Source organism: Raphanus sativus, unplaced genomic scaffold (assembly GCF_000801105.2).
Source record: "Raphanus sativus cultivar WK10039 unplaced genomic scaffold, ASM80110v3 Scaffold1582, whole genome shotgun sequence".
NCBI classification, from domain to species: Eukaryota; Viridiplantae; Streptophyta; class Magnoliopsida; order Brassicales; family Brassicaceae; genus Raphanus; species Raphanus sativus.
In genome coordinates this window covers 6419-21001 of record NW_026616891.1, presented here as the reverse complement: position 1 = coordinate 21001, position 14583 = coordinate 6419, and the positions used below count along the sequence as shown (strand labels likewise).

Here is a 14583-nt window from a genome sequence, read left to right as displayed (position 1 = left end):
TGCCACTGTCTCCAGACACTCCAACACCTTTGACTCGGAGCCCTCCACCTCCACCGAGTCCCTCAGGCGGAGGATCTACTAGAACTCCATCTATCCCTCCACCCCTCCGTCTTCCTCTCCAGGAGGATTATCAAGGGGAGTGGTGGTTGGAATCGCCATCGGAGGAGTAGCTCTGCTTGTAGCATTGACTTTGATTGTTTTTCTTGTGTAAGAAGAAACGACGAAAGGATGAAGAAGCACTTCCTGGTCCCAATGGTAAAGAAAAAAACCTCAATTAGACTAAACCAAGAAATCAAATCTTGAACCATATTCTACCATTTCTATAATTGTATCTACATTTTCTTGTTTCTAAATTAAACATATTAAAATATGCATGCATTGTCTGAAAATTGGATTTCATTGTACAAGGATATATAGAGAAACCATTTTAAGATTACATGTCCCATTTTGTATCTTAGGCCCTTACGGTGCACAGAAGCAACAAAATGCATCACAACCATCAGATCACGGGGTGACGTCACTGCAACAACCAAACCCTCCGTCTGGTCCACAACGTCCGCGGGGTTTCATGAGCAGCAGCAGCAGTGGTGGCTACGACTCAAACTACTCGGATAATGCAGTTCATCCTCCACCATCTCAAGGGCTTGCACTAGGCACCTATCAAGGCACTTTCACTTACGAGGAGCTAGCTAGAGCCACCAACGGTTTCTCTGAGTCCAATTGGTTGGGTCAAGGCGGGTTCGGATATGTCTACAGAGGTATATTGCGCAATGGAAAAGAAATTGCTGTGAAACAACTGAAAGCTGGGAGTTCTCAGGGGGAGAGAGAGTTTCAGGCAGAGGTAGGGATCATTAGCCGAGTTCACCATAGGAATTTGGTTGCTCTTGTTGGTTATTGCATCGCGGATGATCAAAGGTTACTTGTCTATGAGTTTGTTCCGAACAACACTCTCGAGTTTCACCTCCATGGTTAGACAAACACTAAACTCCTCTATTATTTATTCCATGCTTTAATGTTTCTATCAGTGATGCTTTTTTGGGGATTGGTTTTTTTTTTTGACAGGGAAGGGACGGCCTCCTATATGGAGCTCAAGATTGAAGATTGCTGTTGGTTCTGCCAAAGGATTATCGTATCTTCATGAAAATTGTAAGTCTAGTGTGTGCAAAATATGTATACGTGTTTGAAATATATAACCATGTTTGCTTATTGGGCAAGCATGTATATATTTGCAGGCAATCCAAAAATCATCCACCGTGATATCAAAGCGGCAAACATATTGCTTGATTTCAAGTTTGAAGCTAAGGTATTATCATTTATCATCTCTCATATATATATATATATAATATATTGTTTCAGTAAAGCATTATATGTATGAAACTTGGCATGATATTTGAGTGAATCATATTTGTATTTTGTGTCACTGAAGTTCTCTTCTATATTTTAGGTTGCTGATTTTGGACTTGCCAAGATTGCTTTGGATACAAATACTCATGTATCTACACGTGTGATGGGAACATTTGGGTATTTGGCTCCTGAATATGCTGCTAGTGGAAAGCTCACAGAAAAGTCTGACGTTTTCTCATTTGGTGTTGTACTTTTGGAGCTAATAACCGGTCGTCGCCCTGTTGATGTAAACAATGCCTATGAAGATAACAGCTTAGTTGATTGGGTAATCAATACAATGCAAATAGTCTAACATTCACATGGTTTGTATTACAATTTTACAGTTGAAAAAAGCAAAAGCTATGTGTACATAATTTGAACAGGCACGCCCATTGCTTACAAGAGCTCTTGAGGAAAACAACTTTGAAGCTTTGGTTGATCCAAAGCTGAATAATGAGTATGATAGAGAAGAGATGGCTCGCATGGTTGTTTGTGCTGCAAGTTGTGTTCGCCATTCAGCTCGTCGCAGACCTCGCATGGACCAGGCAAGTCAATCATACTTTTGTTTTAGCGGCTCTTCGGTTTTCAATTATGTATACTAACCGAGCACCAAAGTTTGTCAAAAAAATTTGGTGGTAAATACACAAATTACCAAAAATATAAATATAGTTTTATTTAAAATATTTAATACAAAAACTGACTTGATCGAACAATGAGGAAAGATGTTCTTAGCTGCACTTTTAATTTGTTTCTCACTTTGTCAAATACTGGTCATTTAAAATGTTGATGATGCTAATCGAATGAGTGATCGTGTCAAAAAAAACGAGCAGGTCACGCGTGTTCTAGAAGGAAACATATCAGCGTCAGATTTGAACCAAGGGATCAAACCGGGTGACAGCAATGTGTATAGCTCTTATGGAGGAAGCACAGATTATGATATGAGCGAGGACAATGAAGGCATCAACAAGTTAAGGAGAAAGGCAGTTGGGACTCAAGAGTACAGTGAAAGCAGTGAGTATAGCAATCCAACTAGTGAGTACGATTTGTACTCGACCGGTTGGAGCACTGAGGGTCGGACCACACGGGAAATGGAGACAAGCACTATTAAAAAAAACGGTTAAGGTTACGGTGGGGACTGATCACACTCTCTTTACGAGGACATGATTATTCTGATTTTTTTTTTAACTGGAAATGTATTAAGGCATTCAATTGTTAACTGAGTTCCAAACAAAACATACATGCGGGACAAAATTGTGTTACCATTCAACTTGCTTTTTTTATTATTAACTGTTGTAAATTTTAATAGAAAAAAATAGAAAGGAAAGCACAGCGTGCGGGTTACGTCTTGACCGCTCCTGAAAATTGTATGGTTTGATGTGGTAAAGTTTGGTTTACTTTGATTATTTACTTAAACTTTAAAAAGTTCAATGTATTTTTTTGTACTTTGCAATTCTACCAGTTTAATGTTCATACTAAAATAAAAAATTATAATTACATCATAAATGTATATTTCTACATATTTATTTAATTCATGACCTTTTATAGTTCATATTTTTTTTCTAAACAAATCTTTGGCTCTAACTGGTGACCACAAATGGAATAATAGGAACAAAGAAGAATGGAATGCAGAGGAACAAATAATAGGAATACTTATTCTTTATTGTTCCTTGCCAGATTTTATAAGGAATACTTTTACTTTATAATTCTTTAAATTAAAAGGAACGAAAAGGAACACTAGAAAAAAAATATTCCACATAAATTGTGTAAAATTTGGGGAATGAAGAGAAATCACTCATTCTCATTCATTCCTTTGGTCACCAGTTAGAGCATTTGTTTGTTTTGGTATTTTTGATTAATTTTTTTAATGATTATTATATTATTTATAAAATAAATAATGAAGATTCAATAGTAAAATTTGAATATTTATTATCCATCCGTGTGACCATGCAACATAGATATCTAAATCTCATTCCTAGTTGTCTGGCACCAGTAGACATGTCCTCAAAGACTAGTCAGTTGAGTGTTGATCTGTCGGATATTCTGGACAACAATTTTTTTTTATATTGATTTAACTTTTTTTTTACTTTTAAATAACAAATTTAAATTAATTTTGTTCAGAAAGACTAGTACAATTATAAATTTTAAAATAAAATAAGTTTATTAGCAATAAAATCTCAATGGTATATTAAACTTTCAGATTTCAGATATGTAAAATATGTTTTTAATAAAATTTATATATTTAAAATTATACTCCCTCCGTTTCAATATAGTTGATGTTTTAGAAGAATAATTTTGTTTCAAATTAGATGAAGTTTTGAGATTTTAAGGTTAACTTTAACTTTATTGGAAACTGTTCAACCAATTAGATTTTACTGTATTTTTTATTATTGGTTAATTGATTCTAAAATAATATTTTTAAAATACTTTTCTTAAAAAATCTAGTTTTCTTAATCTTTGTGCACTAAGGCAAAATATCAAGTATTATGAAACAGAGGGAGTATTAGTTTCACTAATTTTTAGTTTGTAATATATAAATATATTATTTATTATCCGCAGTTATACTGTTTATTACACATGTAACATTCAAATTTTGTTTTAAACTGATTATTTAGATGAACTGTACTTGTTCTGTAATATGCGTTACCATTCAGAGCCTGCCTGACTCTAACTGACTGCGGTCTATCTGATGCCGAATCCACTCTTGCGCAGAAAAGAAGAAGAAATAATTTTCTTTAACTCTTTCCTCTGTTGTTGTTTTTATTTTCTTTTTGAGTTTGATCTCTGATTTAGCTGGTTCTTTTTGAATGGTGCATACGTATTATTCCACATGTTCTAACAAATTGTTCTTTTTAATTAATTGCTATCGTGATGGCTTGGTTCAGTTGATCAACATGTTTGGATGTCTCGACGTTTTTTTTTGCTCTTGATTCAATTTTAGCACTCAGGTTTTACTTTGATTATCTTTTAAATACTTATGCTATTCAAAAAGTAATGTTTAATCATATATTTCTAACAAATCACGATAATACTTAAATTTTAAATAAACTTAAACAAAACATTTACATTTTCGTACCCAACTACAACTAACTTGTTTAATTTATCTGTCCAACTAATTGATTTAACTAATGAGGAGTTCGATTGTCAAAAATGACATGACAGATAAGAAAAGGAGCTTTCTTGGCTATAGCATATGCAACTTGATCTGCTGATCTCATTTCAAAGTAAAAAAATGTTTGAACTCACAGAAAAAAACAATATCCACACTAACCAGCAGTGACGCTCGTTCTTCTCATTCAAACTCACACCATTAAGAGAATGGATGCACTTGCATCCATCATTCACGACAAGTTAGCAGTGGAAGCCCAACAACTATACATATGAAAACTATTCAGCTTAAGGATGTAATGAAAACGAAGTACGGCCTTAGAGTAGTTTTGATTGACAACGACTAGATTTTGTTCAATGCCACTCAATATTTTGGTTGTTTATGATTTACCTTCATCATTCTGTTTTCATTCTCTCACATGATTTTTGAGTATAGTACACGACTATGGTGCACATTTATGATAATCTCGAGCTTCATTCCGGGTTCTTTGTCTATGTTCTCTGTTGTGCCTACTCTGAGCTCATATAGTCATATTACATAAGTGGCTTTCTCTTGAGAAATCTGAAATGGAAACCAGCAACTTAGACGAGGTAGAAGAAACGGAAGTGGACAATCTCTTCAAGCCATTAAGTCCTGAAGTGGAAGAGCTAGACGTATGCATAAAGGCTACACTTGATTTTTCTAGCTAAAAATATGTGACATGTTACGTTACCGTATTCACTTCTAACTAATTGATTGCTCGTGTTGCAGCTTTGTACACAAGCACATATCCCATTTTACCAACCCAATTTAGGAACTCGCTCCACCACCTACCAAATGGGAAGTCGTCTCCTTTTGATCACTAAATCGTGGAGAACCCAAAAATAACTCTTCTTTCTTTACTGTCTAAACATGTCAATACGATACGACAGAAAAGAGAATAATGTTTATAACTCGTTAAGAATCATTTTCTTTTTCTATTTCAATATCACGCAACGAAGAAGAGGAAAACCATGAGAAAAGCAATCAGTACGAAGAAAATCTTAATCATGAGCCACCGGTTAGACGATATACTGTTGAGATACCTAGTCAGTTGGCTCTGTGCGCCTTCCACATTCGCCAACGTATCTTCCATGTTCTGATCGATCCTGTACAACATATTTAAATCACTTAAATATTCCACAAATATTCAGTGAATTTAAAGACATAGTTTGGTGTTAACACGAACCTGATAGCGATCTCCCCTTGCTGAGACACCATGGTTGCTAGTTGTGTGAAGATATTGCTTAGCTCATGGATTGTTGACTCTACATTGTGTAGAGCTTCTGCTCGGTTTTGCATATATGTGTCTTGCAACGGGACCATCTGCTGCTGCTGCTGCTGTTGTTGTTGACTCTGTTGCAATAGTGGTGAGGATTCGGCCTCTCCCTGCCTACTGTAAACTCAGATCATATATAAAGGTCTTGAATTATAGAGAAGAGGGGCAAGTTCTATTTTACCTTGGGACTAACTGAGACGAAGAAGAAGAAGAACCATTTGCCCATGGAAGAGGAGCAGGTTGACTAGGTGAAGGCTTAGAAGCCAAAGGGCGCTGCCGAACAAACGGATTTGCTGATTCTTTCGAAGAGATTTTCGAGAATTTTTTCATTCGATCTTCTTGGATCTTCATGTTCTGCAACACACCAGACCACTCAAATAGTCATTCTCCGAAGCCTTCTCAAAGAGAATAGGAAACAAAATAACCTCAGTTCTCAAAGTAAGAACATCCTTAAACTCCTTGGTAGTGTCCATCAAGCGATTCTTGAGATCGTCAACAACAGTTGCAGAGTGACTAGTGGTGTCTCTAGAGATGCTCCTTTCATCGTTATCATGGGAGTTGTTGTTGCGTACAGCTTGAAGGTCGAGTAAAGCGCCGTTTAGACCAGAGATCTCTTGTTTGATCACAACCGTCAGCTCTTGTATCTCCCGCGTTGGATCATCAAACACTGACGACCTCTTCGCCACTGATTTTTGCAACAAAATGACAAAAAAGTTAAATAATCCAATGTGAGCTTTGCTTATCAAGAATAAAAAGAAACTTACGTTGAGCGAGCTTGGATAGCTTCTGGGACGTCTGGTGGATAGCTAAACCGATCAGAGAAGCTCTCTTACTGAACTCCGATTGATTCGCCGCCGCAGATCTCGGATCCTCTCTTCTTCCCCCACTACCGTACGGCGCATTATTCGCCGCCGTTGGAGCAATCGATCTCCGACGACTTTCAACGATACCGGAGAACTCGTCCGTCCGATCTCGATACGAGGATTGCACATGCCTTGCTTGCATTTTCTTCTTTCGAGAAGAAAGAAACTTCGGATCTGGGCTCTCGCTTCAATACCGATGGAGTTTTTTTCCGATTTGAATTTCAATCGCGCCACCGTGTGCCTGTGATTCAGTGAATCGTGAGAAAACTCAAAAGCAGAGAGGAAACGAGCTAAATCCGTGTTTGGTAGCCGTGTCATCATGAGAATTATTCTGAGGATTGTCAGAGAAATTTAGTCCATCTACACATATATTATAGTTTTTATTAAATAACTATTAAATCAATTATTAATATACAAAATAATATTCTCTATTGTTTCCTTAAATAAAAGCTACGGAACTTCCTAATATGATTGACATATATATCACCATTAATGATTATGAATAATAAAGATTTGATAATAATTTTTTATCCTCTATACTTTTCGTTTAATTTTATTTGTTAAAATAAATTAAACAATCACATTAAGCATATAATAAAAAAAATTATATTTTTTCTTATATGTTGTATTTCAATTTTTTTTAAATGATTATAAATTACTAAAAATGGTACAAGCCTCATATTGAAAATTTTGTGATCAATGGTAATTTTTTTCAGTTCAGCCTATCGTTTTTAATGGGTCTTGAACATTTTTAATGATTAACTAAATAAATCACGTACATAAAAGAAAGTGTTTTGGTTTAAAAATTGTTGCATACCCAAAATCAGTATGAACCATCGTCACTTTCATTTAAAATTTGGTTACAACAAAAATATATGGTTGGGAAAAAAATCCAAATCCAAATAACCGAACCAAATCCAATCTACAAAATAGTATAGAACTTTAATCAATTTGGTTAGATATCGGAACATGTTTAAAATTTTGGTATCTAAAAACCAGAACCGAACCCGATTCGGACCAAAATATTTTGGGTATCCGAATATATTCGAATCAAATTTATATACTTAAATATATTATTTAAAAAAATTAATATCTCAAAGAAATATACAAAATACTTAAGATGTTTAAATTGTTCAAAATATTTAGAAATATATAAAAATAGTAAAAATTATATATTTAAAATAACTAAACATTACTCAAAATACGAAAATACTGAAAATATCTATTCATTTTCTATCCAAATATTTAAGTTAAACCAATTTTTATGTTAAATTTAAGTATTTTGATATACATTATTCAAATTTATATGTAACATATTATTTTTATTTTTATGTTTCGAGAAATTTAAAGTATATATAAACTTTAAGTTCTTAAAAAATTAAATGGGTTATCTGAATCTAAAACCAAACCGAACATATAAAGATTCGAACCAAATTTGCAAAGATCCAAACCGAACCTAACCAAACCAAATGATACCTACCCACATGTCATCCCTAATCAAATATAAAAAAATTATTGATAACAAAAAAGTGTATTATTTATTTAGATACGACATATTTAAAAAAAAGTTCACTCCGCGCAAGGCGCGGGTTATCATCTAGTGCTTAGTATAAGAAGTTGGACAGAGCACTTTTGGTATTTGTATCTTAAGTTGCTTATGTGCTATGTATGCGTCTATCCATTGTGTTTATGTTTCCCGCATAGCTTTTGATGCAGCGGTTTATCTAACCAGTATGGTTGCTTTGTTGTACTTGAACAATTCCTCCATAGTTGGAGTTTAAGTTTCATTTATAAAAGTTGGTTTGATCAAAAAATAAAAGAAGTTGGACGGAGCCTTTTGACCAAAAAAAGTTGGACAGAGCCCGAGTTATCATGTATGCGAGTAATCAAAACAAGGAGAGGATCTATTTCTCAACCATTTGGAATTTAGTCTCTTATCAATTTATTTTATTTACCATGAAGACAATTGAGGTTTTGGTCTTCTATAGTGAGGATCTGGAGAAGTGGCTGATGTGATTTCGGCTATCAAATCCTCATACTCGCTTTCATTACTAGTCTGACTTGAAGTTACATTTTACGGTCGTTACATATTTTACGGTTTTTGATATTGTGTCTCTGTTTTTGGAGGTGAGTACAATGTCTATTTTTATCCCTCTCACGTTTCGGGATCTATACACGTGAAGTTTCCATTTTCCCATGCACTTGATTGTTATCCTTGTAGATATTTACCTTTTGCTCCACTGCAAGGAGCATGGTTGAGGAGAACTCAGCCACAAAATCGGTTAGTACTTGCGATTTGATAACTTTGAATATCACATCGTACTCTCTTAGTTCTACTATCCATTTGAAAAATTAACATGATACTTCTAGATTGTGGAGTGCTGCTTTGATAGTAGAGATGTTACCACGACAATTGGATGAGCGTGGAAATATGGACATAGTTTCATGGTTGTTGTGACAAGGGCAATGACCAGCTTTTCAAGATGATTGTATTGTGTTTCTGCATCGAGGAGTGATTTACTGACGTGGTGCACTATGTATTGCATATTTCTTCCCTTGCGCACCAGGATGACACACTACATGCTCTAACACATCCAAATAAAGCAACAAATATTTCTCTGTTAGGGGCTTTGATAACAGGAGAGGCGTATTGAGGTACTCTTTTGACTTGATGAGAGCGTTTTCACACTTCTCGTCCCAGTTGAAGTCTTTTGGATTATTGAGGATTTCGAAGGAGGTGTGGGGTTTGTCTGATAGTCACGAGATAAATGATATATGGTATATTTGACATCATTGTAAATAAAGAGTTTTGAGTTTTTATCGAATCTTTCTAATTTTTTTTGAGTCATTACAGGTCTGGAGTTGCATTTGATAGGAGATGGACCAGTTGGAGCAAAAGAGACAGAAAGAGTATATATTGGAGATTTTCACGCAGAACAGTTTTGATGGCTGTTCTCGATCGAGAGGAACACCCCAAATGTATGTTCGAGCCAATGTTACATGGAAACGAAAGCGGGTACGTGGTAGCAGAATCGTGTAGAAACGTAGAATCGAGATTTTTAAAAAAATTTAGAAAGTGGATACGTGTTGGAAGCGTATATCCAAATATATATATATATATATATATATATATAAACATAGAAAATATTTTATAAAATTTATGACTAAAAATATGTGATTCAAAATAAAAAATCACTTATTCATTTTAAATAATTTTTCATTTAGTTGATTCATATTTTAATTATAAAAGTACTAACATATTAAGTTTACAAAAATATTGTCAAACTAATTTTTTTAATTGTTCATAAATATCTATCACAAATTATTTGAATATATATGCACTATCTCTTATAAAATTGTTATGCACAAAGATAAATTATAGTAGTAGTTTTGATATTTCCATATATTGTATTTCCTTTATTTTAATACTTTTGACTTTATATTTTTTATAAAATAAAAATATAATTTATTTATTATATTTATTCATGATATTAAGTTTTTTAAATGGAAGCATGATTCATAAATTAAAGAGTAAGCTTCTAATGTGTTTTTAAAGAGGTCTTTTTGGAAACGTATTGGAAGCGAGATTCCGGAAGTTTCCACGAGTTTCCGATTTCGATTCCAGTTTCGAAGTGGAAAGCGGGCGTCTGACGAAGCTTCCATGCAACCTAGATTCCAGCGGAAGAGATTTTTGAGAAAACTTCTAATATTTTTGGATTTTACCTAGAGTTCCTTCTTTTTCCTCCCAGGCCGCTAGAGACATGCAAAATATATTTTCTTTTATTCTTTTACACATTCTACGTTAATTTAGAGAGAGATTTTTGAGAGAGAAAACTTGTACTTTTGTTAAGGGAGAAGAATCTCTACATTCTTTGGAGAAGATTTCTAAACCTTCTTTGCTTAATGTTTGTTATCGCATCTCGGTCCAAACAACAGTTTAGGTACTGAGATCGATTGACAAATTGGTAAAGCACCACAGCAGTGGGCTGATCTATCTTTAGTGATCCGAGTTCTAGACTAGTGCTAAATTGAACTTGAATAATTGTTTGGCTCTTAACACCCGATCAAACCACCCTAGGCTAGCATTCTCTTTAATTCATGTTATTTGCTATTTATGTTACCTTAAAATCAAAACCTATCATTGTTTTAGCTTGATATTGATCTCATAAAGATAAAATTTAAATTGGTCCTCTAGAATTTAATCTAAAATACTACATCAACACTGTTAGCTGCAGTATTAAAGACACAATTTTAGTGTATCAAGTTTGGTGCCATTGCGACGGGAACTAACTTCTTACCTTTATTTTTGGTTATTTATTTAATCTAAAACCTCTAACCTACTTTACCTTTTGTGTTGCAGCTAATGCTCCAGGTGCATGACCAGTAGACACACTTGAAGAAGCGCACAAGGAGAATTAGTTACACTCAGCAACCAGGAGATAACAAGGTTAGAAAGACAAAACAGTCAGGAGCCAAGGCCGGCCAACACCACCATGGGTGATAACGGCCATCAGGATGATCTCGCTGCAGCAATGAAACTGATTCAACAGCAAATGTAGCAAATTCAGCAAACCATCTAAGCACAGCAGCAGGCTGCTCAACAAGCTGCTCTACTCGGTGTGCAGCAGCAGGAACAGCCAGAGCAAGCTGTTCCGATTGGGTAGAGAAATCTTCCGTGTAATTTTCCTACTCGCACTATGCCATTGTTCCCCCACCCTGTCTGAGGCAAGACTTTGAGATCAAGCCTGCTCTGATCGCTCTAGTTTAGAGGAAAATGTTCACTGGTCTCCTGACAGAGATTCCACTAGAGCACATTGAGAGTTTCGAAAAAGTCTACAATTTTACTCGTGTGAATGGTGTACCACCAGACTACATCAAGTGCATACTTTTCCTATTTTCGCTTGATAGAAAAGCTGCACAGTGGTTGAACTCTCTCCCTACCGGCTCTCTCACTTCATGGGAACAGGTCCGATCAGCGTTCCTGAGCCATTTTTACACTAAGGCGAGAACTGCAGCATTGAGGAACAAGATCACCTTCTTCATACAGCTCACAGATGAGCCTTTTTACGAAGCAAGGGAGTGCTTCAATGACTACCGCAGATAATTCCCTCACCATGGAGTAGACTGAGAATACCGAAGTGCTCTAAACTCTGCGAGCAATAGAGATTTCATGACTCAGACCACTGATGGAGCGTTTGAGCTGACTGAGAACACGACTGCTAGTTTAGCCAATAAGAATCAGGAGAGCGTTTGCTCCAAGGAAGTCAACAGTGTCGACACCCAAAAGATTGATGAACTGACAGCCAAGGTTGATCAGCTACTGAAAACAACCAAGGGAAAATCTTCATCATGGAGAAAGCTACTGCTGAGCAGATTAAGAACACTCAAGAGGTTGCTATCGAGGCTGAAAAGAAAGGGAACAATAGCAAGAGGTCAGCTACATCAACGGACATGGGTATGTGCAGAACAACCATGCACAAGGTGCATGGTCTCAGCAAAGCTTCCCGCAAGACTTTCAGGATAAAACATTTGTTTTCATTCAGGCACAGAATCGGTTCGTGGGTCATAATCAAAATCAGAACCAGCAACAGCCGCAGAGCAACCAGCAAACTGATCCATCTGCCACGATTGGTCTACAAAATGAGCTGAAAAATCTCAATATCATGATGGAGCAGATGCTTCAGAGCCAGCAGGTTCATGTCAAGACACTGAATCAGGTTACCGCAGATATCAATACTAGGATGGACAGCATGTTCACCGCGCTGAATACAAAATATTATATTGTGAACAACAACATAAAGAAGATTGATGTTCAGCTTGCTCAAACTGCTGAAAGTGTTAAAATTCAGCAAAAAATCCTTCATAGAAAAAGTGTGATGAATCCTAGGATTGAACACTGTAATGCAACAAACCTGAGTTGAAACATTTATGCGGTTTATACATTACTTTCACTATGATCATGAACAAAGTTGTACTTGGTGCCTTAGCGGTTCATCAAATTCCAGGTACTAAACAATTTGATGGCACTTTCACAAAGTCCTTACCGCAGCAACCATTCCTTACTTCTCGTAGCAACTTGGGGTGTGAGGGGGTTTGTAAACAGTAGTGAAGCAAAGACTCAAGGTAAGAAGGATGCTTTGCTTCTTCAAGCCCAAATGCAGAAGAAAGAAAATATGTGCAACCGACAAAAGTTCAACACAAGTAAGTCGTCAGGCTTAATGTCGTCCTCTCTCCTCGACAGTAACAAAATCTAACTTCATAACATACTTGGTTCCTTAAAGGAGTATGATAAATGTGTTTTCTTATCATTTAGCATCATCTTCTTGACTCTTATTTAAGCTTTTGATTTGATTGAGATTTCATGTTTTACTAACAAAATTTAACTGGAAGATGAAATTTATTATTATTTTTACAAACAAAGCCTTCAAATTGAGGTCATAATAATTTGGCTAGTAAATTGTGGCTACGAATTTAAAAAAATCATATATAAACAACAGACTAAAATAAATTATCAAATTTGCAGCCTAACATAAGCTTGATTAGCTTGACTCAAAGACCGGAGTCTAAAACTAATGACTTCGTTGTTAAACTTATAGATAGTTTTATATTTTATGTTTATGTTGTTCATTATAGACATTTAAGTATTCAGAAGAACTAATTTTCATAGGTTTGGAAATAATTAATCAGACTACTAAGATATGAAAGTTAAGTGATGTTATGAGAATTTGTGGCGGAATAGAGTTCTTTTCTACTGGTAGCAGAAAGAAGGAATAATATTTTAGAAGAATGATGTAAGAATTTGCCTACCAACACTAATTATAAACAAACAAGATTTGTTTTGGCAAAAAGATGGAAAAGATTTATATTGGCATTCGTGTGCAAGATGATGATGATATATGAACCCCACCATTTTCAACCTCAAGCTTTTCACTTCTACTCTACATCTCTCATTTTCTAAAATACTCATAACTCATATCGCTCTCTATCTTCTAGACTTTTCAATCCATTCACTAGACTGGAATGTAGGATATGGAAAAGACAATGTATCCTCTCTTTCAACCAATTGAGTTTAGGTAAGCAACTGTATTAAAAGCGTCTTACTTGTTAGGTGTAAGGTTTAAGAGCAATTAATAAAGTAATCAAAGGAAAGAGTATCTATTTTACAATTCATAGAAATGGGTTTTGTCAAATTAAAAAGGCAGCTTAAGGTGGATTGGTCTTTAGTGTTTAACAGCCAAACTAGATTTGCTGACACTAGCGATTTGGATGCACTATATTTGCTTAATTAGTTTGTATATATTTTCAATCTTACGTTTTGTACTAGACTTTCTTTTTGTAAAAAAAAAAAGTTGAACTTCATTTGTAAGAAAACATCAAAGCTGGTGAGTTTCCCCTAAAATTTTCATTTGTTACAAGAGGATATATGAAAATATTTCATGAAGTATTCATGAATTCCTAATCCCTTTACTCGATCATTTTTAAAGTGTTTAGTCTCTTTAACACTCATTTGTATCAAATTTGATATGATTACAAAATCCACTGACATACACAAAATCCCCAGTTTACAAAAAAGAGAAGAATTTAGTTTGATAATTTCAGTACATTTTCGATCATCTTATACCCACCAAAATTTTCGTGTGCCTCAGCTACTAAAGCAGCGAAATGGACATGTACCACTAAAAGACACAAAATCGACATAACTCTAGGCCGGTGAGGTAAAGTGAATTTTATCCTAAAGATTAGCCTGATTATGACTATACCCTCATAATATATTATAATTATTACGTTTGATCTCGTGATTTTTACTATATTACCTAATGTTCTTTCCAGACAAAGTAATTATTCTTCTGATAGCATTATTGTTTATGTTGTTTCTTTATGCATTTATTCTCTATTATCTAACACGAGAACAACCGTTCCGTAAAGGCTCGTCT

At 35.0% G+C, this 14583-nt stretch overlaps 2 protein-coding genes and 1 non-coding gene across 4 annotated transcripts; 1 reads left to right on the top strand and 2 right to left on the bottom strand.

The window, feature by feature from the left end:
- Positions 1-8: 8 nt before the first annotated feature.
- LOC130504443 (proline-rich receptor-like protein kinase PERK2) lies at positions 9-2622 on the top strand (the record flags this gene model as incomplete). Its single annotated transcript, XM_056999052.1, is given in 9 exon segments — positions 9-99; positions 102-195; positions 197-255; positions 459-968; positions 1063-1146; positions 1233-1303; positions 1445-1669; positions 1767-1928; positions 2214-2622. Coding segments are annotated over 9 exon segments (1587 nt in total), but the record flags the coding sequence as incomplete, so codon positions are not given.
- A 2718-nt stretch (positions 2623-5340) lies between these two features.
- On the bottom strand, positions 5341-6983 carry LOC108806326 (syntaxin-32). 2 transcript variants are annotated; one of them, XM_018578410.2, is made up of 5 exons: positions 6551-6983; positions 6212-6471; positions 5968-6140; positions 5697-5903; positions 5341-5616 (listed from the first exon to the last, which is right to left on the bottom strand). In XM_018578410.2, exons 1-5 carry the CDS (start codon positions 6789-6791, stop codon positions 5457-5459), a joined length of 1041 nt encoding a protein of 346 aa, XP_018433912.1. In that variant the 5' UTR covers positions 6792-6983; the 3' UTR covers positions 5341-5456. The 2 variants fall into 2 exon arrangements, with proteins under 2 accessions (XP_018433912.1, XP_018433913.1); XM_018578411.2 differs by having other exon boundaries at positions 5697-5900; positions 6551-6982.
- A 4680-nt stretch (positions 6984-11663) lies between these two features.
- Positions 11664-11770, bottom strand: LOC130504444 (small nucleolar RNA R71). Its single transcript, XR_008941268.1, has one exon. It is a non-coding gene; the product is annotated as a small nucleolar RNA R71 (small nucleolar RNA).
- Between the last annotated feature and the right edge of the window lie 2813 nt (positions 11771-14583).